The sequence below is a fragment of the Garra rufa genome, chromosome 24 (assembly GCF_049309525.1).
Source record: "Garra rufa chromosome 24, GarRuf1.0, whole genome shotgun sequence".
Lineage (NCBI taxonomy): Eukaryota > Metazoa > Chordata > Actinopteri > Cypriniformes > Cyprinidae > Garra > Garra rufa.
In genome coordinates this window covers 19533937-19557818 of record NC_133384.1, presented here as the reverse complement: position 1 = coordinate 19557818, position 23882 = coordinate 19533937, and the positions used below count along the sequence as shown (strand labels likewise).

Here is a 23882-nt window from a genome sequence, read left to right as displayed (position 1 = left end):
TAAAATCACGTTCAGGTTTAGACAAACTAAAGTGCTGCACTCTAGTGGTAGACTACTATTACTAGAGTACAATTATAGAAAAACACTTTAGTAACAACGGTGTCATTGCTCATAATAAACGAACAACATACCTCGTTATAGGCCTAATCAGTGTGTGTTGAAAACAGTAATGTCTAATATACACCTAATGTTACATTATTTTTATTCAGTGTTGTGGTTAAGGTTTAAACTCCTATCAAGAGTTATCATAAAATACTGACTCAATTTTACGCAAAAAACGAGTTTGGGAACACTTGAGTCATTGTTTTATGATCTTAACTTTAGTATTAATTATACATTTATGCATCACTCACATCGCATGGGTCAAAATGATCGATTTTTCTTTTATGCCAAAAATCATCGGGTATTAAGTAAAGATTAAGATATTTTGCAAATTTCCTACGGTAAATACATAACTTAATGTTTGATTAGTAATATGCATTGCTAAGAACTTTTTGGACAACTTTAAAGGCGATTTTTTTGCACCCTCAGATTTTTCAAATAGTTGTATGTCGGCCTAATTTTGTCCTATCCTAAAACCATACATCAATGAAAAGCTTATTTATACCTCAGCTTTCAAAAAAATGTACCCTTACGACTGGTTTTGTGGTCCAGGGTTTTATTTCTCAGCGAGATATATATAAATACTGATTAGCTAATAGCGAACTACAGATTTCAACTAAGTGCTATTACTTACTGATTCGCTAATCAGAGTTTGTTAGTTATTAGTTACTTAAATTTGAAGCCATTAATCATTTGTTCCTGTGTAGTTTATTCATTAATGACAGAACAGTATTCTAAAGTGTTACCTAAAAGTAAATAAAAACTGGTTTCTGCTGGCTTTCTGGACTGCATACAGCATATTTATAGAGCAAACACGAAGAAAAATGAATGGCATTGGTAGAGGCATGCCAAGACAGCCTGTTCAAGACTTCTTGGCAGAATATGCTACTAATGGCTTAACTGTTATTCAAAGCACTCAGTCCAGGACATGGCCTGAAATAAAGAGCATATGGAAACGGAGAAAACAACTTTTTATGGCTAGAAAGGGTACAACTAAATTACAAAAAGTCCAGAAGTACGATAAAACTAACGATTAAAGTGCATTTTCATCATATGGTCATACCTTTTACTCACTTTGCTGGAAGGACAACACATCCCGAATCACATCTTCTCCACCCAAATGACACCAGATAAAAACGTTAACTGTAAAATTTGTTTACTTCGCAGTACATTATAAAAAGCTCTACAACGTTCATTCGCTGTGTAACATCAGTGTCGAATTTAATTAAAATGTAAAATCCAATCTATCTATATATATATATATATATATAAACATTTTAAAGGTTAGAGGCAACAAGGCAGGTGAAACAAATATTTGGCTGATTTTTATTTCAAAACAGCTTCTTGGCTTTCCAGAAGCCAGAATCGTTTCAACACCACTGGTTAAAAAGAAATGTAAAATTTGCAAATTTGGCAGGTCATATCATATTTAAACACGTTTTACTTCAAAACAAATGTAGACATTGCAATTCTAAAACAGGACAGGAAACTGAATAAATGCCCATCTCACATTCTTCACAAATGAAACAAGCTATTAAAGTGATTACCGTTTGTAGGTTAGTGAAAATGTTAGAGTCATTCATGATTAAAGCACTTACGGTGAATGCCCTTCTTACATGATATGGACTGAATGCAACTGAACTATACAACATTTGTGAGAGAACCATTTCACTGGTCAAACCATTAAACCCACAATCCAAGTGTATAAAACAGTGTTTTATAGTGTAAACAGTGAACTGAACCAAACAAGCTGAAGTAAACATCAACAATACTCGAATCCAACAACATGCCGAGTCGTTTACGTCTAAAAGAGACTGCAAAATGTGTCGAGAAATATGAAAAAGTGCATCAAATGTGGGGAAACAAACTGCATGTGGATAATCCGAGACTGAATGCGATGGTTTTACCATTTTACATGTTTCTTAATTAAAAATATATTAAAACCTTATTTGATGGCGTTGTCCCACTTGCGATTTAAAACCAAACCCAACATTTAAGATGCATCCAATACTTTACCTCTAAATTTTTATATTTATATATATATATAATTTTTTTTTTTTTTTTTACAAAATACATAACACTGATTTCTAATAAATGGAAGCACCAGTAAAAAATAAAATAATTCATTGGATTATACAGGAGAGCAGTCCATGCTCTGTGGGGTTAGTGTCTCTGAGTTGGCTGGCTTCACAGTGCATGGCAGCAGTCCTTTCTCAAAGGGATGGTCCCGAGGCGCTACCCTCCGAGTCCTGAACGTCCCTGGGCTTGTGGGTAAAAGGTTTGACACTTCCATTCCACTTCTCCTGTGGGGTGTCACTCCGGGCTGGAGGGGTTTCCCCAGCAGGCTCTGGGGGTCTGGCTGGTGGCTGTGACGAGAGGGATAGGTAACCCTGGGCCTCAAAAATGTCCTCCTCTTCTTCCTCCAGGTGGAGATCCAGAATTTTAGAGCTGCGCAACAAAAAATCATGGCGGGTCTCCAGCTCAGTGACGCCGTTGCCGCTAAATGTCATTCCGTCATTGTCCAACTCATTTTCCAGCTGCTGAACCCAGGTGTCTCCTCTGGGAAGAGCGCTTGGTTTGGTTGGGCGGCCTTCTGGGAGTTCATTAAGACGACTCTTTTGAAGAGTTTTGGGCGTTGGACCTCTCGAGGGAGCTTTGGTGACAGGTATCGGGGGCTGTTCCTCTCGAATTAGGGATCCAGCGCCGCTGGCCTCCTCCTGGACCCCGGAGCCCAGCTCAGCCAGGGGGTCAAGCTTATCGGTTTGGTTGAGTGTCTTTAAATTTCTCAGCAGTGCAAACATACTATCTACATCCTTCCAAAAGTTCGTCCAGTCATCCAGGTCGGGACTGTAGTTGCGTCTGTGTTCGTACAGACTCTCGTTCACGCTGTACATATCTGCCAGTCCTTGCCAGTCAATGTCCTCTGTGAAATTGGGAAGCTTAACCTCTGTGGACGTCCCAGGCTGGCTGTGTTCTGGGAAACGGGAGACATCAGAAATCAGTAAGGGTTGACGATTTCGGCGCAGAGAAGCATTTGCTTTGAGTCTAAAACATGCAGTTATCCCCGGCCTACTTGTGCCGAGGGGTCATGAATTAGTGCCCCACACACCACTGCAGTGTTTTTGTAAGCTCTATTCTGAAGCAGTAAAGCAGTGTGAATGCAGATCGAGGTGGGAACGTCCTTCAAATGGACACCCAAAACCAATATGTCTTAAATAAAGAGTGCGCAGACAGACTGTGCAATGAGGTTCAAACCAAAGTAAAACATCCAACGAGAGACTGAAAAGATGGGAAAATCCTGGAACCAAGAAATCAGCAACCCCCCAATAAAAACAAAAAAACATAAGGCTGAAAGGGTGGGCAAAAGGTGGAAACTGAAAAACTGCAAAAACAAAAGGATGTTAAAGAAGGGCGAGAGAATGAAATGAGCATTCCCAGAATGGGTCAGGCAGTAACTGTTGGCCTAGGAGACATGGGCCACACTAAACCAGAACTGCCACTCAACTCTAGGTCTACGGAGATGTGGTGTGCAGTTTGAGAACTACTTAAGAGTGGAATGAGAAGAGGAATGGGTTCGTATGGTCTCAGAGACTCACAGGAATGAAAGGCTTGGCCTCCTCAACTTTGACCATTTTCGATGCTGCTGTTGCCTGGTAAGCAGGTAAGCCAAAAAACAGAGATGTCAAGACAGGCGTGAACGAGAAAAATCGAAGAAAAGTCTGAAATACTGATCTTCTGTGGACTGCGAAATCAGCACTAAATAGTCTTGGATTCTATGTAAATTATTTGACTTTAAAGGAGAAGTTCACTTCCAGAACCAAAATTTACAGATAATGTACTCATCCCCCGTTATCAAGATGCTCATGTCTTTCTTCTTCAGTCGTAAAGAAATAGTTTTTTGAGAAAAACATTTCAGGATTTTTCTCCATATAGTGGACTTCTATGGTGCCCCGAGTTTAACACATTTTAAATGCAGCTTCAAACGATCCCAGCCGAGGAAGAAGGGTCTTATTTAGCCAAATGTCTATCTACCCAAATACATTGTCTTGCTCTGCCTGAACTCTATTAGGGTATGTTGAAAATTCCCATCTCACTTTTTCCCTCAACTACAAAATCGCCCTACATGGCTGTTTTACCTTTTTTGTAAAGGGTGTTTTATCTTCATTGCATGTTCACTTTGCAAACACTGGGTCGGTACTTCTGCAGTGATGTGGGATAATTTTAAAATGAAGTTGAGGAAGAATATGAGATGGGAGTTTTTCGATCTACCCTAATTGTTTTGAACCAGAAATGCACAGACTTCACTCTTAAAAATAAAGGTGCTTTAAAAGGTTCTTCACAGCGATGCCATAAAAGAACCATTTTTGGTTCCACAACGAACCATTCAGTCAAAGGTTCTTTAAAGAACCATCTCTTTCTTACCTTTTTATAATCTGTAGAACCTTCTTTTGCCACAAAGAACCTTTTGTGACACGGAAAGTTCTTCAGATGTTAAAGGTTCTTTATGGAACCATGTAAACAAAAAACGTTCTTCCATGGCATTGTGAAGCACCTTCATTTAAGGAGTGCACATAAAAATAAAAAATAAAAACGATCATTTCGCTAGATAAGACCCTTCTTCCTTGGCTGGGATCGTTTACAGCCACATTTTGGATCGTTTGAAGCTGCATTTAAACAGCATTTTGGAAGTTCAAACTTGGGGCACCATAGAAGTCCACTATATGGAGAAAAACCCTGAAATCGTTTCCCCAAAACACAATTTCTTTATGACTGAAGACAGACAGACATGAACATCTTGGATGACAAGGGGGTGAGTACATTATCTGTAATTTTTTGTTCTGGAAGTGAACTTCTCCTTTAAAAGACATCTAGGAATATAAAGTACAAAAAACAACAATCAATCCGTTAAAAGTTAAAATTAGAGGAATGATCTTGTAATTTTAATGTGGGGTTTTAAATACTAATTTTCATGTGATTTACTTGAATATTTAGCTCAACCCAGCATGCAACCACACACTTAGCTCAATGAAACATGGCGTATTAGTGGAAACAAGCTGCTCATGCAGTTATTTCAAAAGCCAATGAGGGATTCAAAAAGTGTGGATACCTGTGTTGATCATAGCTTCCTCCATCTTTACTTCCTGATCAGGAAAATAAAAGCATTTCAAATGTTAAATGTCTATTGAGATAAAGAAAAACAATCACATTGCAGTTCTTCATGCATAACCCTCCTGAGGAGAGGTATTGTTAGATTAAAGACACAATGAAAGAATGATGATGTGAAAGATGAATAAGGAAACTCCTCGGATGACCCTGAAGAAAAAGATGGCAAGGAAATGTAGTGTTAAGAATGGAATGAATGTTATATGATGACATTGTTAACAGTGATGAGTGACTTAAGGTCATAAATAACATGCAGACTAATATGTATGAACATGCATCTGCTTTTGTATATTTTGTATTCTATTTTTATTTGGCTTTCTTCATTCCTCAACCATATATGTGACCTTGGACCACAAAACCAGTCTTTAGCAGCACTGGCATATTTGTAAATTCAAAATTATACATTTTTCTTTTGTATGCCAAAAATAATTAGGATATTAAAGGAGTAGTTCACTTTCAGAACAACAATTTACAGATAATGTACTCACCCCTTGTCATCCAAGATGTTCATGTCTTTCTTTCTTTCCTCAGTCAGAAGGAAATTATGTTTTTTGAGTAAAACATTTCAGGATTTCTCTCCATACAATGGACTTCTATGGTGCCCCCGAATTTGAACTTCCAAAATGCATCTTCAAAGGGCTCTAAACGATCACAGCTGAGGAAAAAAGGGTCTTATCTAGCAAAATGATGGGTTATTTTCAAAAAAAAAAAAAAAAAAAAAATTACAATTTATATACTTTTTAACCTCAAATGCTCATCTTGTCTAGCTCGGCAAGACAAGTGTTTGAGATTAAAAAGTATATAAGTTGTAAATGTTTTTACAAAATAACCGATCGTTTCGCTAGATAAGACCCTTCTTCCTCGGCTCGGATCATTTAGAGCCCTTTGAAGCTGCATTTAAACTGCATTTTGGAAGTTCAAACTCGGGGGCACCATAGAAGTCCATTATATGGAGAGAAATCCTGAAAAGTTTTCCTTAAAAAAAAAAACACCATTTCTTTACAACTGAAGAAAGAAAGACTTGAACATCTTGGATGACAAGGGGGTGAGTACATTATCTGTAAATTCTTGTTCTAAAAGTGAACTACTCCTTTAAGTAAAGATCATGTTCCATAAGACATTGTAAATTTCCTACTGTAAATATATCAAAACTTAATTTTTGATTAGTAATATGCATTGCTACAAACTTAATTTGGACAACTTTTCATTTCCCTCCCTGAGATTCAAGATTTTCAGACCAAATCCTATCCTAACAAACCATACATCAATGATACGCTTTTTTATTCAGCTTTCAGATGATGTATAAATCTCAATTTCCAAAAATTGACCCTTATGACTGGTTTTGTGGTCCAGACAGAGTCACATATACATGTATGGATGTGTGTGTTCACCACAAAATGTTTCAGTTGTGCCTGAGATGTCATCAAACTTCACAAAATGTTGTTCTAGACCCTTTCTTTCTTCCACTGAAGACAAAGTTTAACAATGTTCATGCTGCTCTTTTCCATATAATGCAAGTGAATTGTAACTAATGGCTGTAGACATCCAAAAACTCTTTGAATGGAAGAGAGTTTTGTTTCAAATGAAAGAAAGTCAGTCTTTCAGATCTAGAATGACATGAGTATGAGAACATGACGAATTTCTGTGATTGATTTGGCCAATCTATCGCTTTAAGATGATTTTATTCCAAATCAAAACCATTGTTTTGGCCTCCAAAAAAACAGGCGTTGACCTCATTGACTTAGCTGTTGAAAAGCTATGGCAACTTGATATGAATCAAAATATTTAATAACACAAAAGCCTTTATAATGTTTATGTCGTCATTATGAGTCAGTCTCTCCTCAGCGAAAATTATAAATGGTTTTCAGCACAGTAAAAATCTGAATTGTCCTGGTGACAGTAGGTTTTAGATTGCCAAATACCCAATGTTACAGAAACCTCTTCCATCCCAGTAATGAACAGAAAATAAATCCCGCTACAAAATGGATTCTAAACCACAATTCCATTGCTGAATAATATTAAAAAACACTCAGAGATTAATGTGTGTCAATACATACGTTTATAATTTTAGATTTTCAAAATTACACAGAGCAGCTACAAACAGCTACAAACATAAACATAAATCATCTCTTTCACAGCAGCCATTCAGCTAGTCTGGTATTCACTAGGAATGGAAAAAAAATGCAAAAGTATGAGATGATGTGATTGCTAGGCTGCTGGAATATTACAGTCCCCTGGTGAGGGAATAAAATGGAAAATATTAATGGGAAATAAAGAGATGAGCAGACAGTTAAGAGAGAAACCAAACTCAGTGACCAATCCATCATCCACCATTAGAGATCGTGCCACAAAGCATCCAATATGTGGCTCGCCCCATTCATCTATCAGACCGTGTCAAAGTAAACCATGCTAGACCATGTTTTTCTAAATATTTAATATTTAGCCTCTGTTAGACCATGGCATTTTTTCATGTACATACCTGCTGAACAAAAAAAAATAACCCTAAACCAGTCTAAATTGGTTGGTTTTATAGAGCTTTTAGGCATTTCAGATGGGAGACCAGAGTAGTAAACCAGTTTAGGCTGGTTTAATAAATTTTTTTAGCAGAGATGCAACTGAATCTTTCAGATTTGGATGTTGAAAGCATCTCAGAAGCAAAAATAAAGGTGTGCTAGCATGTTTCATCCCTTTATTTCACACAGAATGGGTGCTGCAGAGACAGGACAGACAGGACAAGAGAGTTACCTGCATCTAAGCCTTTCGGTCTTGGGTTGCACTGCTTGTGGCCTTGACAGCTTCTCATTTCCATTAGCTGTAGATGCAGCTGGCTCAGGACGTCCCTCTCCACTGTATAAACTGCGTTGGTTAACTGCAAATCATAATATGCACTTATTGAGTCAGCTATTCTAAGTGCTGTAATTAAAATAATAGCATGTCCTTACAGGAAGAGTCATTATGCATAGAGTCTTCTTTTTTTTTTTTTTAATTATGAGCTTTAAATGTGTACTGGAAAGAAACAAGAAAGAAGAACGAACTGCATCCCCATAGGAGAAGTACAACACTATTGCTATGCTACATAGCAATAGTAGGACTTAAAGGAATGGATCAACCAAAAATTAAAATTACCTCAAGATCTACTCACCCTCAAGGCATCCTAGGTGTATATGACTTTCTTCTTTTAGATGAATACAATCAAAGTTATATTAAAAAAATGTCCTGGCTCTTACAAGCTTGTTAATAGCAGTGAATGGGTGTTGAGATTTTGAAGTCCAATAAAGTGCATCCATCCATCATTAAAAAAAGTACTCCACATGGCTCAATATTTTTTGATATGGCCTTTATTAACCCCCCCAGAGCCATGTGGGACACTTTTTATAATAAACTTTAAAATCTTAACACCTATTGACTGCCATTATAAAGCTTGGAAGAGCCAGGACATTTTTTACCATAACTCCGATTGGATTCATCTAAAAGAAGAAAGTCATATACACCTAGGATGGCTCGAGGGTGAGTAAATCAACAGGTAATTATCATTTTTGGGTGAACTATCCTTTTAATAGAGCAAATTACTCTATTAAAATATTGAAAATGTATCACACAACCTTACCTGGTACGGGTCACTGTTTAAGTCAAAGTACTCCAAGAAACCGGTGGCAAATTCACAGAAGAGCGTGTTGTGGGTTTCATTTATAGTTCTCAGACACCAATATGTGTTGTTGTTAGAGCTCGTGCAGGCACAGAATCCACCCACTATGGAGAAAGAGATTATTTTTGTTATTTACTAAATAAATAAATACAAATAATGAAATATAAATAGCCATTACCAGGGTTCAAAAACTTGAAGGCATTTAAACACACATTATAGCTGTAATCACCTAAATCAATTGTTTATCATTTTTGGCAAATCCAGGTAACGTACCATAAAAATATTAAGTTTTTTTTTATTAATGTTTATGACTTAAAACTTTGCACACTTGTTTAGAATCACCTGTCGCATATGCTTATTAGGATTTGTGAAGTTTTGAGTATTCCTTTAGGCTTTATAGGATTTTGGGTGAATTTGGACAGGCCCCTTTTCTAAACAACCCAATTATAGCCTTCCAAAAGGTAAAGTTCAACATCTTTTTGATAATTATTGACCTAGAGAGTCCAGAGAATTGTACTGCAGTGTTTTTTTCCAAATTGAACAAAAAACCTAGGACTAGTTCGCAAAAGTAGGTTTTTTACATAATCTTAATCATTTAACCACCGATTTGACTGACAGTAGTGGTGTTGAGGAGTTCAATCATATGATATGAATATCGTGCATATGTGCAAAAAAACAAAACAAAAAAAAAAACATGCAAAGTACAATTGTTTACGCCCTTAAATTCAATATCATCCTTTCAATTTTCACTCAGACCTTTGGGGTCATAAGTCGAACAGGTCCACCGAGTTTCGTTCTGATCGGCCTCCGTTACCTTGTCTAACAGGTCCTCAAACTTCGGCGGCCATGTTTTTTGACATACGCAAATGTCCTTATATACACTTGTGCCACTTTGGACCAAGACAGTGCGATTTTCATGTTAAAAGGCCAAATGGTTGAGCAGTTATAGCCATTTTTATGTATTTTCTAATAGCGCCACCAAGTGGCCAAGCTCCACGATTTTTTCCCTGTGACCTCAGATTAAGCACTTACATAAGTCTTGTGAGTTTGGCAAAGATATCTCATTCCATTTAGGAGTATTCAGGTATTTTACTAAAAGTGGCCTTGCCCCTTTTGAACGTTTTGAAACGTCCCTTTGAAACAGTGAGTCGAAAGTAAAATGTTTTTTTGACCATTATTGATATTCACTCTCCAGAGAATCTTCCTGCACTGGTTTGGTTACGATCGGGCAAAAAACCTAGGACTAGTTTGCAAAAAATGCAAAATACCCAAGAATTTTGCATTATGCAAGAATTCCAATGACATAAAACACTTGAGCCTGTGACTGACGATGTAGGAATTATGAGAGATTTCGTACTTTTGTTCGCTGTAGCACCCCCGTCAGGCCAATTGGGGCGAGCCTTAGTCACATTGTAGGTGGTGTGAGTACTACTATCCCTCCAAGTTTCAAGTCTCTACGATTTACGGTTTGGTCTGTACGATCAGTTTTACATGGAGATGGCTGATCCGTGACAATTCTAACAATTACATTAGAGTTTCACAGCTACACACTTGAACCCCTAAAAAAAAAAAAAAATGTCAATGTGTCTTAAACACTAGCAAAATCAATGAACAATTCCTTACAGTTCCAGAAGGGGGCGGTCTGCCAGTGGTCATTATTATGCGTGAAGCAGGTGAGGCCAGGAAGACTGCAGTCATCACCCTTCTTTTGCCTCTTCCTCTCCTTCCTCTCTTTCTTCCTGCGGCGGATCTCGTTGTAGAGTTGAGTCTTGCTGTCCACTTCCTGCATGGCCTCTCTGGTGGCATAAATAAAGATGACATTATAGCCAGAGTGAAAGGGAACTCCATCCCAGGTGAATTACACAATGATGAGAGGAGACAGACCAGCCAGCTCCAAACACAGAAGGGGTCAGAGGTCATGAGAAAGTGGAAGGATTGCTTACACACATCACCTCCCCTAAAAACCACAAGGACCTAGTCCTATTTTCAGACCAGGGTGTTTCATAAACTCACAAAGTGTCTTTGCGGTTGTGATGATGTGTTTACAGTTCAAAATGAGTTTTACACTCATGTTTATGAGCAGGGATTGTGAAAACCGTAACCCACGGACTGAAAATTAACTGATCCAACGTGTACACATGCGTGCATGCAACAATAAACATAAAACGGGATCAAATGAGAACTGTTGGATTTAATGACACTTTAACATTTCAACCAGACTGATTGAATTCGACGTATTTCATAAGTCTATACATTACTTGACATACAAAATGTGAATTGTACCACAGTACCAACGCTACATGGATTTACCCATAGGGCCCTATGATTTCCGCGATCGGAAAGCATACAGAATCGAATACAGTCAACTGTATAATATGACATTTCATTAAATTTGCCAAATATTGGAAAAATACATGAAAAGTGGGTCAGTACACTTAAATCAAAATGTGACTAGCGTCTGTAAATATTAAGACGCAAAAAATACTATTTGAAGCGTGGTTTCGTTTACTACACACACACTGGAGCGTAAGTGACGCTCATGAATTTTTCCTCAATATATGAGTATATGAACACAAACATCTCTAGAATTGCTCTAAGAACCATTTCATGAGCATTTTATATTTTTTTTTCGAGAAAAACTTGTGTCATATCATAATACAAACAGAAACTCACAGTTCTTCACAGCAACCTGTCATAATAAAAATTCAGTTTAACTTGAAGAAATTGTGACAAATATATTACTTATTGTAAAGATAGTACTACTATTATTACAATTAACCATCAACCTAATTAATCCTGAAAAGTAAACAATTTAACAGCAATTTATTAAAAGTTTAACAAAAATGACATTTTTAAGGCCCTATTAAAAGCGGTTTATTTTTTTCTTAAATTTGTTTTTATTTTTACCAAAATTTCCATTTATTTTCTGGATTTTTAAAAATGGTTTAATACAATTTTAATGATTAAAAATATTTATTGTTTTTTTTTATTTAAATAATTTAAAAAATTCTGGTAAATATTCCTTAAATATTTTAATATTTAAAAAAAAAAAAATAATACTACTTAAAAAAAAAGATTTGGATCATTCAAATTTTATTTAACCAAAAAATAAAATCCAGAAAATTAATAGAATATAAAAAAAAAATATTATAATAAATATAAATTGTTGTTCAACTGTTAAATTGTCTAATTTTCAGGATTTCAACCAATTAGACATGCTTTTTGATTAATATTTTTAAATTTAACCAATAAAACAGAACCTAGAAAAATTTAAATGGAAAAAAATAAAAATGGATTTCATAGGGCCCAAGACATAAATCCAACACACTTCATCTACTACAGAGGACAGACAAACTGACGAGGCATGGACACACATACACACACACGAGAAGCACTCACTTAAAGGGGTGGAGATGGTCATTCCTATTCTTCAATCTTTCGGGTTTGTTTTTCTGCTCTCTCGCTTTGCTAAAGTAGCTGGTTGTAATAAGGAGAGAACAGTACTAAGTTCAATGAGTCCAGCTGGAATTTCTAAAAAGGCCTTGAAAAAAAACCCTTTGATTTGCTGTTCAGATTCAATATGATTCATTTGTTACTTAATCAGGATTGGGAAATTCAAATTTGACCCCAAACCTCTGAATGGTAGTGTTATATAGACTATCATAATAAACCGAGAGATGAGCAGTGGAAAGATGACCACTCATGTTTCCATAGTCCACTCAGAGTTGCCTCAAACTGATCCAGTTCGCATGAGTCAACAAGATATTACCTAACAAAGATAAATGTCAACTGACCTTTTCTTTCCACAGTCACACTCATCCGGTCTCCTCCTCTTCAAATGACCCCGGACCTCACGCAACTTCTTCATTTTATCTTGGAGAAGTTCAATCTATGGGACAAGTGTATGAAATTAACATTTTTCATGTGGTTTAAACAGATGTAATCAAAGACAATATGGGACAGTGGGGTTTACCTCTTGGTCCACAAAGTTCTTATGGTCTTTCCATGCTCTGGAGGACTGGTAAATCTCTCTTTCACAGCGGACAGTGTCATTCATTAATATGAAACACCTGTGACTCCAAGGAAAAGCGAACAACAAATCAGTGAAACGCACTTTAATACATGCACAGTTTATGTTTAGAGGTGATCAAAGGTTTTGAGCTCGTACTTATGTGTGACTTTAAGAGAATTGGGGTATCCCACAGCATTAGTGTCATCTGACTGCATCTCCTCCGATCCGTCATCGGACTCCAACCCGAAGTCCGAATCCAAGCCTCCCTCAGGCTCAAGGTTGCGTTTGCTGATTGGTCGAGGCTCAAGGGGGGTTTTGTCATCAGCCTGCAGGTCCACATCGTAGATTTCACCCTCAAACTCCACTGACAGGGATCTGGCCGGCCGTGTGTGAACAAAGCGAGGTCTGTAGCCTGAAGGAAGACATCAGTGTCAGCTACACATACTTAAATATTTATGAGTCATAGTTAAATATTTATATACATATTGCTGGAGCTCATTATATATCCTGTAATATATTTCAAACATATGCCACTTTAGCTCATCACCAATAGATGGCACCAGTATGACTCACAATTATGAACATTCTCACAATTATGTGAGTTTGGAGTGTTGAGCAATTACTTATAATTAACCTACATTTTCAGTAGTATTTAATGTTACATGGTACTGCATACACAGCTTTATCCCTTAAAGTACGGTGCAAAAATGGTGCATATTGAGCAAAATTAAGTTTTGATATATTTACGATACAAAATTTACAAAATATCTTCATTGAACATGATCTTTACTTAATGTCCTAATGATTTTTGTCATAAAAGAACAATTAATAATTTTGACTCGTACAATGTATTTTTGGCTATTGCTACAAAACACCCCTGCTCCTTAAGACTAGTTTTGTGGTCCAGGGTCACAACTGTCAGTTTAACTTTTTTTTTTTTCTATTTAAAGATTGTTTAAAAGTGACAGTAAAGAGTTTTACATCGCAAAAAAAAAAAAAAAAAAAAAGCTGCTCTATTTAAATTTTCGATTCAAAGAATCCTGAACAAACAATAGCTATGCTATGTAATAGTTTCCACAAAATAAATCAAATAATTAAAAAATAAAATGATTTAAAAAAAGACAGCACAACTGTTTTCAATACTGATAAGAAATGTTTCTTTAGCACCAACTTAACTAAGTGTTATTATTTTTGAAGGATCGTGCAAAACTGTAGACTGACTGCTAAAATTACAGAAATAAATAAATTTTATTAAAATAGAAAACCATTATTTTAAATTGTAATAATTTTATTAGAAAATGTACTGTATTTTTAAACAATTTAATCAAACACAGACCTGGTGAGCATAAGAGACTTTTTCTAAAAACATTTAAAGGGATAGTTCATCCAAAAATCTAAAATTCTGTCATTAATTACTCAGCGTCACATCGTTCCAAAACCGTAAGACTTTCATTAATCTTCGAGATACAAATTAACATATTTTTGATGAAATCTGAGAGCTTTCTGACCCTGCATAGACAGCAACACAACTACCATGTCCACGTACCTTGGAAATACAAGTCAAAGACTCACATGGAAGAGAAGAAATTGTTGAATGAAGTCCTTATTGTTGCTTTCTTCACGCGCAAAAAGTATTCTCATAGCTTCATAAAATTAAGGTTGAACCACTGTCACATGGACTATTTTAATGATGTCCTTACTACCTTTCTGGGACTTAAACATGGTTTTTGCGTTGCAGTCAATGCAGGGTCATAAAGCTCTTGGATTTCATCAAAAATATCTTATATTTTTGTTTCATAATTGGGTTTGGAACGACATAAGGGTAAGTAATTTATGACAGAATTTTAATTATGAGTGAACCCTTTAACTCCAAATTAAAATACTCCAAATTACCTTGGTACCTTGGCTAACTATTTTGTAGCTTGGGAATATACTTTTTCAATGTTCAATCGTTTAGTAGTGAAGAGTTTGATTCTTCCCGTGATTCAAAACCTTTGAATCTCTTCACTCCATTGATTTGCTATTGACCGTTACCGTTCCTGCATCATTTAACCAGTAGGTGGCGACAAGTGAATGACTTTCAGTCCTAGTCTAAAAGGTTCAGTGTTGGTCTATACAGTATTGAGTGCATATACGTACGTGGATTACTGCTCTGGCCGAACTGTCTCTGTGCCCGGCGTGCTGCCTTGGCCGTTTTGTAAGGCCGTTCTCCGCAGTGGCAGTCTTTCTCGCGGCTGTCGTAACTTCGAGAGCGCAGACTCCGTGCCCTCTTCTTGGATCCTTCCTTCAGAGAGCCCTTACACTTCTGTAAACGCCACTTCCCGCTGACCTCCTCCACACAGTGCCATTTCTGTAACAAAAAAGGCAAGGAATTCAGTTTGTGGGCAGACATTTTTGTCTGGCTAACCGCTTATTGTACTAGAGCCGGCTCATTTGCATAACCACAGCTGTTTTTATGAATGAAATTAATCTTCTGTCTGAACGGCGAGCTTAGCGGTCAAACATCTGCATGTGCAGAGTAATCCCATTAATTCGCAATCGCACTTCACAAGAGCCACCTCGCAGTTTTTCCCATAAAAAAAGCAATCAGAAGCCAATTTCGAGTTAATCTCCTAATTTCGCAGAGCTGTTTGCTTTGCAAACTGACCACAGCTCAGACATGTGCTCACAACTCTGGGAAACCATATCCAAACAATGGCCACAACCCTGTTCTGATTTCCTGAGAAGCTCTGGAGTCCCATTACTGAGTTTATGTATCTGCGGGTGATGCTGTATCTGTATGCAGCAAGGATGTTTGTTTGAAGGGCGGTAAACCAAAAAGGAGTTAGCCGAAGCTTGCTTGAGCACTTTCAGTCATTTAGTTCCTCCAGTAGCCAAACACACTAAAACACGTTGAGCATTTCTTGTACCTCACACACACACACACACACACACACGCACACACACACACACACACACACACACACACGCACGCACGCACGCACGCACACAGAGAGAGAGATACAGACTGGCTCCAAATAGCCAGAAGTCAAACAGACATAAGCAAACAGCGTCGCAGCCAACTATGTGAAGCCTCACTACTTGAATGACGGACTCAGACTCAGGAAGAAACAGGCATAAACTTTCACACAACCTCAATCAAACACACTGCCCTCGCTGACCCCACTGCAGGCAGTAGGACTGTTAATGCAGTCTTTGCGAGGCTTTTCAACACATTCCTACTAGTCAAAGAAAATGAAAGAGTATATTGGAAAAACAGATACTGATACTCTACTCAAGCTAAGACTTGAGCTGGAAGTAGCAGACCATGACTACAAGTTTTGTCTGTGTTTAACAATTAAACCATGACAGTCTTCCAAAAAAGTCTCCTTTTTTAATTCAGAATTGTGTGATATAAACAGGCAATTGCATGATATAAATTAACAATTGTGAGTTAGGGTCAGAATTGCGAGATATAAAGCCAGAATTGTGCAATATAAACTCACATTTGTGAGATATAAAGTCAGAATTGCGCGATATAAACTAGCAAAAGTGAGTTATAGTCAGAATTGAGAGATATAAAGTCAGAATTGCACAATATAAACTTGCAAATGTGAGTTATAGTCAGAATTGCAAGAAATAAACTCAGAATTGCAAAATATAAACTCACAATTCTGCCTTTTTTTCTCAAAACTGCATGTTTGCAACTCACAATTCTGACTTTTCTCACAATTGCAAGTTTATATCCCACAAATCTGACTTTTTTCTCTCAGAATTGAGTGATATCAACTCACAATTGCAAGTTATAAAGTCGGAAATGCGAGATACATTCAAAATTGTGAGATACAGTCAGAATTGCGAGATATGAATAGCCATTTGACTTTTTCTCAGAATTGCATGACAAACTAGCAAAATTGAGTTATAGTCAGAATAACGAAATAAAGTCAGAATTGCGCAATATAAACTTGCACTTGTAAGAAATAAACAGAATTGTGAAATATAAACTTACAATTCTGACTTATTTTTCAGAATTGCGTGATATAAACTCGCAAATGTGAGATATAAAGTCAGAATTGCGAGAAATAAACTCAGAATTGCTAAATAAACTCACAATTCTGCCTTTTTTTCCTCAGAACTGCATGTTTGCATCTCACAGTTCTGACTTTTCTCACAATTGCAAGTTTATATCCCACAATTCGGACTATTATCTCTCAGAATCTCAGAAGTTATAAAATCATAAGTGCAAGATATACAGTGGTCAACATTTGTAGTGGATCAAAAAAGTTCACCAAAGACAAGAACGGAATCGTTTCGGTTTTAGGACAACTTTGATGAAATGTTCTGATCCACTTCAAATGTTGACTACTGTAGTCAAAATTGCGAGATATAAACAGTGACTTTGTCAGAGTTGATACAAACTCACAATTGATATATAAAGTCAGGATTGCAATATATACACTCGCACTTGTAAGAAATAAACTCAGAATTGTGACACAATTGCCCACAATTCTGACTTTTATTCTTCAATTCTCACTTTTTTTCTCAGTTTGTAATTGTAATATAAACTTGCAATTGTGAGTTATAAAGGCAGAAATGCAAGATATAAACAGGCAATTGCGACTTTTTCCCTCAGAATTGTGTGATATAAACAGCAAACTTGTATTAAGAAAGCAAATGGCATCACTCTGATTCCATGTCGAATTTAATAAAGACTTCAGGTCTATTCATTAAACATGCTAGGATCTTTCTTCAAAACGACTTCTTCGGCTTTGCGCTGGCAGGTGACTAGACTAAAACATGAAGAGCGAAACCCATGTGTTATTCCAACAGCTTTTCTGCGTTCAATCAAATTTCCAGACAAAGTGTTGCAGGCAAACACTTAACTTGACCATAAAAAGAATCTGGTTTGCATTACTGCAGTCCTTGAAATACTGTCTGCATTTACGCTACCTGAAATTGTACCAATTTGTAATGTTCAGCTCTCTCTGATTCATTGCCACGCCACAGAGGGTCTGGTGGAGCAGGCACACACTGTGCTGATGAAAGAAAACTATGACCAATCTCCAATTATCCTTAATTCGTTGTAAATATTGGTTTCAATTACAGTGGCACCACTCATAAGACTTTGACTGTGAGCCGCACGCTCCAATCTCCGGTTTCGTGGTGAAGGTGCAAATGAATGCGTTTAATCATCATTTAAGGTTAGGGAAAAAACATTTCTTAGTGCATAAACACCCATAGTAAAGTAAACAAGGTCCAGGATGAGCCTACTTGAATGTTTAAGAGCAAACATTGTGCACATGTATGCAAATTCATAATATATATAGACAGTAGATGCATGTGTGTATTTGGGTTTATACCTGTCCTGGTTGCTCGCAGGGCGTCTGATACTCTGCCTGCTGACACACCTCTTTCACCTTCTTGTACTTGGGTAAGCTGTTGGAGTGCTGTGTGTTCAAATTGCCTCCTGAGTCATCTTTCTTGCGCAGGATTTTACTGGAATGACAAATGTGCTTTGGTGAGTTGCTAGGCCGCGTTTTAAAGTTGGCAGCTTCACTGAAGTTTCAGAAGCCTGGAAAGCACTGCCGTCCCACCCAGGTCAGCATCTCATAACTAATGTGCGGAGAGCATTACAGCTTTAACCGCACACAAACAACATTATGACCCAGATCCTCCATGCTATATCTTTCCTCTGGAGATATTTGTCCTAGTTATTTTAGTTCAGTTGAATTGTATTTGACTTAAAAATGAAAACTTGCTTAATTTATTTACTGTCAGACCATCCAAGATGTGGTTTGGGAACAATTTAGGTGCTTATCAGCATGCATATTTCTTCTAAAGCACACAATAATGCCTTATTCTGCATGATCTTATTTTAGAACACTTAATTCTCCATATCTAAATGTAACAAATATCTTACCATTTATTGCAGAAAAAGCATTTAGCAGTTAGTTAATAGAAATAATTGGTCACCAAACTGAAGTGCACCAATGCATAACACTTTCTTGATTCAGATGAGATGACTTTTTCCTTGGAAAAAGCTATAGTATGGATTTGTATTTTAGGTTTGAAGTTAAAAATGTCTTAATAATGGATTTGTTTGTTGTAAACGCACAGCTTGTGCATTACTTTCAATCCTTGTGGCTTATTGTAATGTTTTATCAGCTGTTGGACTCTCATTCTGATGGCACCCATTCACTGCAGAGGATCCACTGGTGAGCAAGTGATCTAATACTAAATGTCTCCATGTACTACTTTTCTGATTTTCAAGTACTTTAATCAGAGATCTCACTTATCAAACAATGTCTTCTCTTTCAAATTCTAAAAAAGATCAATAGAAAAATTTAAATATATTAATAAATAAATGACAAAAGTATTACAAAGTATAGAGCACTAAAGGGATTTGTATTTGTGTACACTTTCTTCTTTTCTTTCGTTTTTATAACTGTACTGCCTTAATGGTTTGATGTTTTCTACGGTTTAAGAAAAAATATAAAAAAAAAAAGATTTGCAAAATTGTTTCAAAATCCAAATGATTGATTATATGTGCTTTGGAGTCCCCAACAGAATCAAATGATTTGCAAACCTGCACCAAAGTCAATCAAAATCAAATGATTCATGTTCTGTGCTCCGAAGTTCCAAACTAAAGCAAAAGATTTGCGATCCACACTCTGAAGTCCTGATCTGAATAATGACTCACAAGGAATAGATTATGAGTCATTTGACTTAGATCGGAACTTTGAGTATCGTGAATAATTTGATTTAGATTGGGACTTCAATTTGTGTGTTGTGAATCATTTGATTTGAATAATTATATTCGAGAAATGATTCACGAATCTGTTCCAATCTAAATCAAATGATTTATGCTATGCGCTCCGAAGTCCCGCTCTGGATCAAATGATTCTCGATACAAAAAATTCCGATCTAAATCAAATGACTCTCGATTTGTGATTTGAAGTCCTGATCCAAGTCAACCCAGTCCGAAGTCGCAATCTAAATGAAATAATTTGCTGATTCGCTGAATTTCCTGATCTGAAACAAATTCAGATTTCCGATTGGAGTCTATAATTTTGCGACACAATGGTTTAATTGATTCAGAGTTTAGAAAAGCTCAGTTTAACCCATCACTATGCTTTTTAATATCATTACAAGCAATGTCGAAATTCGAAAATGAATGGCTCTTTTAATTTAATCTGGTTTTTGCTAGTGAATCACTTGAAATAAATGACCAAAGTCATGAGTTTGAATCATTCAGAGTGGTTTCAACATAAATCACTCAATAATTTTAATTCATCTATTCGTCTTTTCACATCTTCAGCAATGTTTACACAATATGTCAGTACTACTACTGGCTTAGCTCGCTAGTTTTCATGAACTGAAATAAGCAAAAAAGGTGACGTTTTTTGAATTGTGTGAAAATATATGTGCTTATTGAATTTTCAAGGGTTTTCAATGCTTTACATTTCAAAAAGTCAAATTATTCAAGTACTCCAAGAACCTTACAGTACACTAGTCAACATTTGAAGTGGATGAATAAACTTCACCAAAGCTGTCCTAAGACAAGAACGGGAACTGATTTGGTTTTAGAACAACTTTGATGAAAAATTCTGATCCACTTCAAAAGTTGACTACTGTGCTTATTGAATTTTCAAGGGTTTTCAATGCTTTAAATTTCAAAAGTCAAATTCAAGTACTTCAAGAACCTTGCAAATCTGTTCTTATGATGAAACAAACTCATTCACATCTTGGATGGCCTTAATTTTTTCATTTTTGTGTACATTATTCCTTTATCCCCAGCCAGTCCATAAAAAGGCTGACAGAACTTGAAAATCTGATTCTGGTTGCCTAGGCAAGATATGAACACAGTCCATCAAAAAGCATGAATTAAAGCATTTTCTAAAATTCAATAATACATATTTAATTGTTCATGCTCATTTCGCCTATTTTTACATTTAAAAATGAGCTCCGCGATCATCTGACACTCATTTAAAACTTGGGTTTTCATTTTTTAAAATATAAAGAGCTGGAACGCCATTACCAATCATTCCGGCCCAAATTAACCTCAGCCTGTAAGGGAAATGAAGTGTTCTGCATGATTTCACCACAGCTGATTAATGAAGTAGCCGCTAAATCTGACTTCTCACAAAATGAGAGCTGTCGTGACCGTGCAAAACAGGTCGAATTAATGGCGTTTTGGTATAAACACACGTTGAGTTCGCGGTCTGGCTTTATACACAACGGTTACTGAGTCACGGAAGCAACAGCCGGCACTGATCAACGATGTGCGTTATGATTGCACCATTCCTGAGAAGCCTTCTTTCACTTAGCCTCAAGCAGAAACAAAGCACGGGCTGACTGTGGGAGCGGTAATGTGTCGTTACGCAGACTGACAGCTCCCTGTGAGTGACACGAGGAATGTTAGACCGTGGTTGTGCCCATGGCCACAGATACAATATATAGAGATGGCCGCACAAAGGCAGCACGAGTTAAATAGGGTAACCTCAATACCATACCCACATTCCTCACATCAGTCATAGAAATCAGGAGAAACGCTATGCGTACGTATCAAGTTTGAGTCTGATACCACAGGTAATATCATATATTTCCCCCGGGGAAGGATTTTTTTGTGTCGTGAGTGTTCTGGGTTACTGAAACATATCTGATAATGAGAGTCTAAAGCTGTTATTTGAATAGTTGAGCACCTGAGAACATATGTCAGATCTTACCGTGACGCTGTACTGATTTATAAAAGCAATTTTGATAAATAAGAATATTTTTCTGATATTTTCCCACATTTTAGGTGAACTTGAACCGGGACACGTCAAGGAAGAAGGATGTTTGTGCAATGGAATCCTTAAATCATAACATGTACTTCTGATCTTATCTTTTTGGCGATTTTACAGTGAAATTCTGGAAGGGTTTGAATTGCCTCCCGTACGAAATAAATCAATTCAAATTTATTTCACACATTCTGCAGTGATTTTATAGTTTGATTGAGAAGAGAGGGGATGGTGTTTGCCTTACCCCCGCTCCACGAGGAATGTGTCCCTCCAGACTTTGGGTTTCCGGTTGGGTTTGAATCTGCAATAGGAAAACACAAATATTTTATTTCGCTCTCAGGCTTTGTGTCGTTATGCATACCATAAGCAGATGTTTAGTTTGGCCTGAATTATGACACCTTAATCTGCTCAACATCTCCTGCCATCATGAGTGGCAGCGACCCCAGAGCACTTCCAGCATTCTTTACCTGCCAGAAACCCCTTATAAATGAACTCCAAATGTTCACGAACTGTTAAACTCTACTTAATTGAATTAAGAGCAATAAACAGATACTACACGAAATGTGTTTTATAGAGAGGATTTAGCTCACCTATTTCCAGTCTTTTCCTGCTCCAGAAGCTTCAGGATAGATTTGCCATCCATATCAGGTGGAGTGTCCAGACCAGCTATGTCCAGGATTGTGGGTGCCAGATCAATGTTTAGCACAAGATGGTTGTTCCTGTGGAGTAATACAAAAATTATTTTATTTTTTATTTTATTTATTTTTTTAATTTTTGTGACCCTGGATCACAAAACTAGTCTTAAGTGGCACGGATATATTTGTAGCAATAGCCAAAAATACACTTTATGGGTCAAAATTATTAAATGTTTTTATGATTTATATAAATTATTAAAACTTGTAAATGTGTAAATTTTATACATTTTTAGAGTATTTGATTTTAACAGATACCTAAACATATTATTTAATATATATTATAATTTTTAAATGTGTATAATTTAGTATCTTTATTCTTTGTATATAGAGTATTTAGTTTTTTATAAATATCTAAATATATAAATTAATATAAATACACAAAACACAAAAATAAATTAATATATTTTAAATGTGTGAAAATTGCAAAATGTGCATTATACTATAATGCTATTAAATAAAAATATTACATTATATTGAATATTCAATAAAAAGTAGTGAAGAAATTGCATATGAAATGTTTATTACACTACATTATAGTGCTAATAATATTTTATATATATATATATATATATATATATATATATATATTAGCATACATGTAGATGCAAATTTACATATTTAAATATTTATACATTTTCAAAAGTTTATTTAAATTCTTTGTATAATTTAATACAAATGTAATACAATTTTATTTTTCAAATAGTTTAATTTGAACAAATATCTAAATTTATACATTAATATAAATACATAAAACAAATAAATAAATGTAAAATGTTATAATTTTAAATGTACATTCAAAAATTATAAAATAGTTTTAATTTTAATAAATATATAAATTATTATAAATACGTAAAACAAAAATATATAAACGTTTATATTTACTATATTTTAATGCTAATAAATAAAAACATCATATTATATTGATAAAACTAATATCTCTCAAATGCATATATTTAATAAAAAGTATGAACATTTGCATAGGAAATGTGTATTATATAACATTATATTGGTAATTATTTTTTATATTACGCATACACATACAGTAAATTAATAAATGTTGATATATATATATATATATATATATATATATATATATATATATATATATATATATATTTATATTATATATATATATATATATATTATATATTTAATATGTATATTTATATATATAAATATACATACATATATACATATATATATATATACATATACATATATATATACATATATATACATATATATATATATATACATATACATATATATATACATATATATACACATATATATATATATATATATATATATATATATATACATATATATATACATACATATATATATACATATACATACATATATATACATACATATATATATATATAAAATATATACACACACACACACACACACACACACACACACACATACATACATGCATATACACACATTAATGATTACAAATATATTTGCCATATATTTATTCCAGTTTTAATATAGAA

General features: G+C 35.5%; 1 protein-coding gene across 7 annotated transcripts in view; it reads right to left on the bottom strand.

Annotated features, from left to right (window-relative positions):
• Positions 1–1241: 1241 nt before the first annotated feature.
• Positions 1242–23882, bottom strand: part of sulf1 (sulfatase 1) — a 57255-nt gene continuing 34614 nt past the window's right edge. The window contains exons 8-21 of one of the 7 annotated variants that reach the window (XM_073830775.1): positions 22273–22401; positions 21927–21983; positions 18263–18398; positions 15063–15273; positions 13080–13335; positions 12885–12987; positions 12706–12800; positions 12311–12388; positions 10535–10707; positions 8873–9015; positions 8011–8134; positions 5210–5243; positions 3699–3752; positions 2903–3076 (exon numbers count right to left, since the gene is read on the bottom strand). In XM_073830775.1, coding sequence (XP_073686876.1) covers positions 3043–3076; positions 3699–3752; positions 5210–5243; positions 8011–8134; positions 8873–9015; positions 10535–10707; positions 12311–12388; positions 12706–12800; positions 12885–12987; positions 13080–13335; positions 15063–15273; positions 18263–18398; positions 21927–21983; positions 22273–22401 — 1627 coding nt within the window. In that variant the 3' untranslated portion in view covers positions 2903–3042. Of the gene's footprint in view, positions 3077–3698; positions 3753–5209; positions 5244–8010; positions 8135–8872; positions 9016–10534; positions 10708–12310; positions 12389–12705; positions 12801–12884; positions 12988–13079; positions 13336–15062; positions 15274–18262; positions 18399–21926; positions 21984–22272; positions 22402–23882 lie in introns of all 7 variants that reach the window. The other 6 variants (XM_073830776.1, XM_073830777.1, XM_073830778.1 and 3 more) reach the window with 6 other exon arrangements.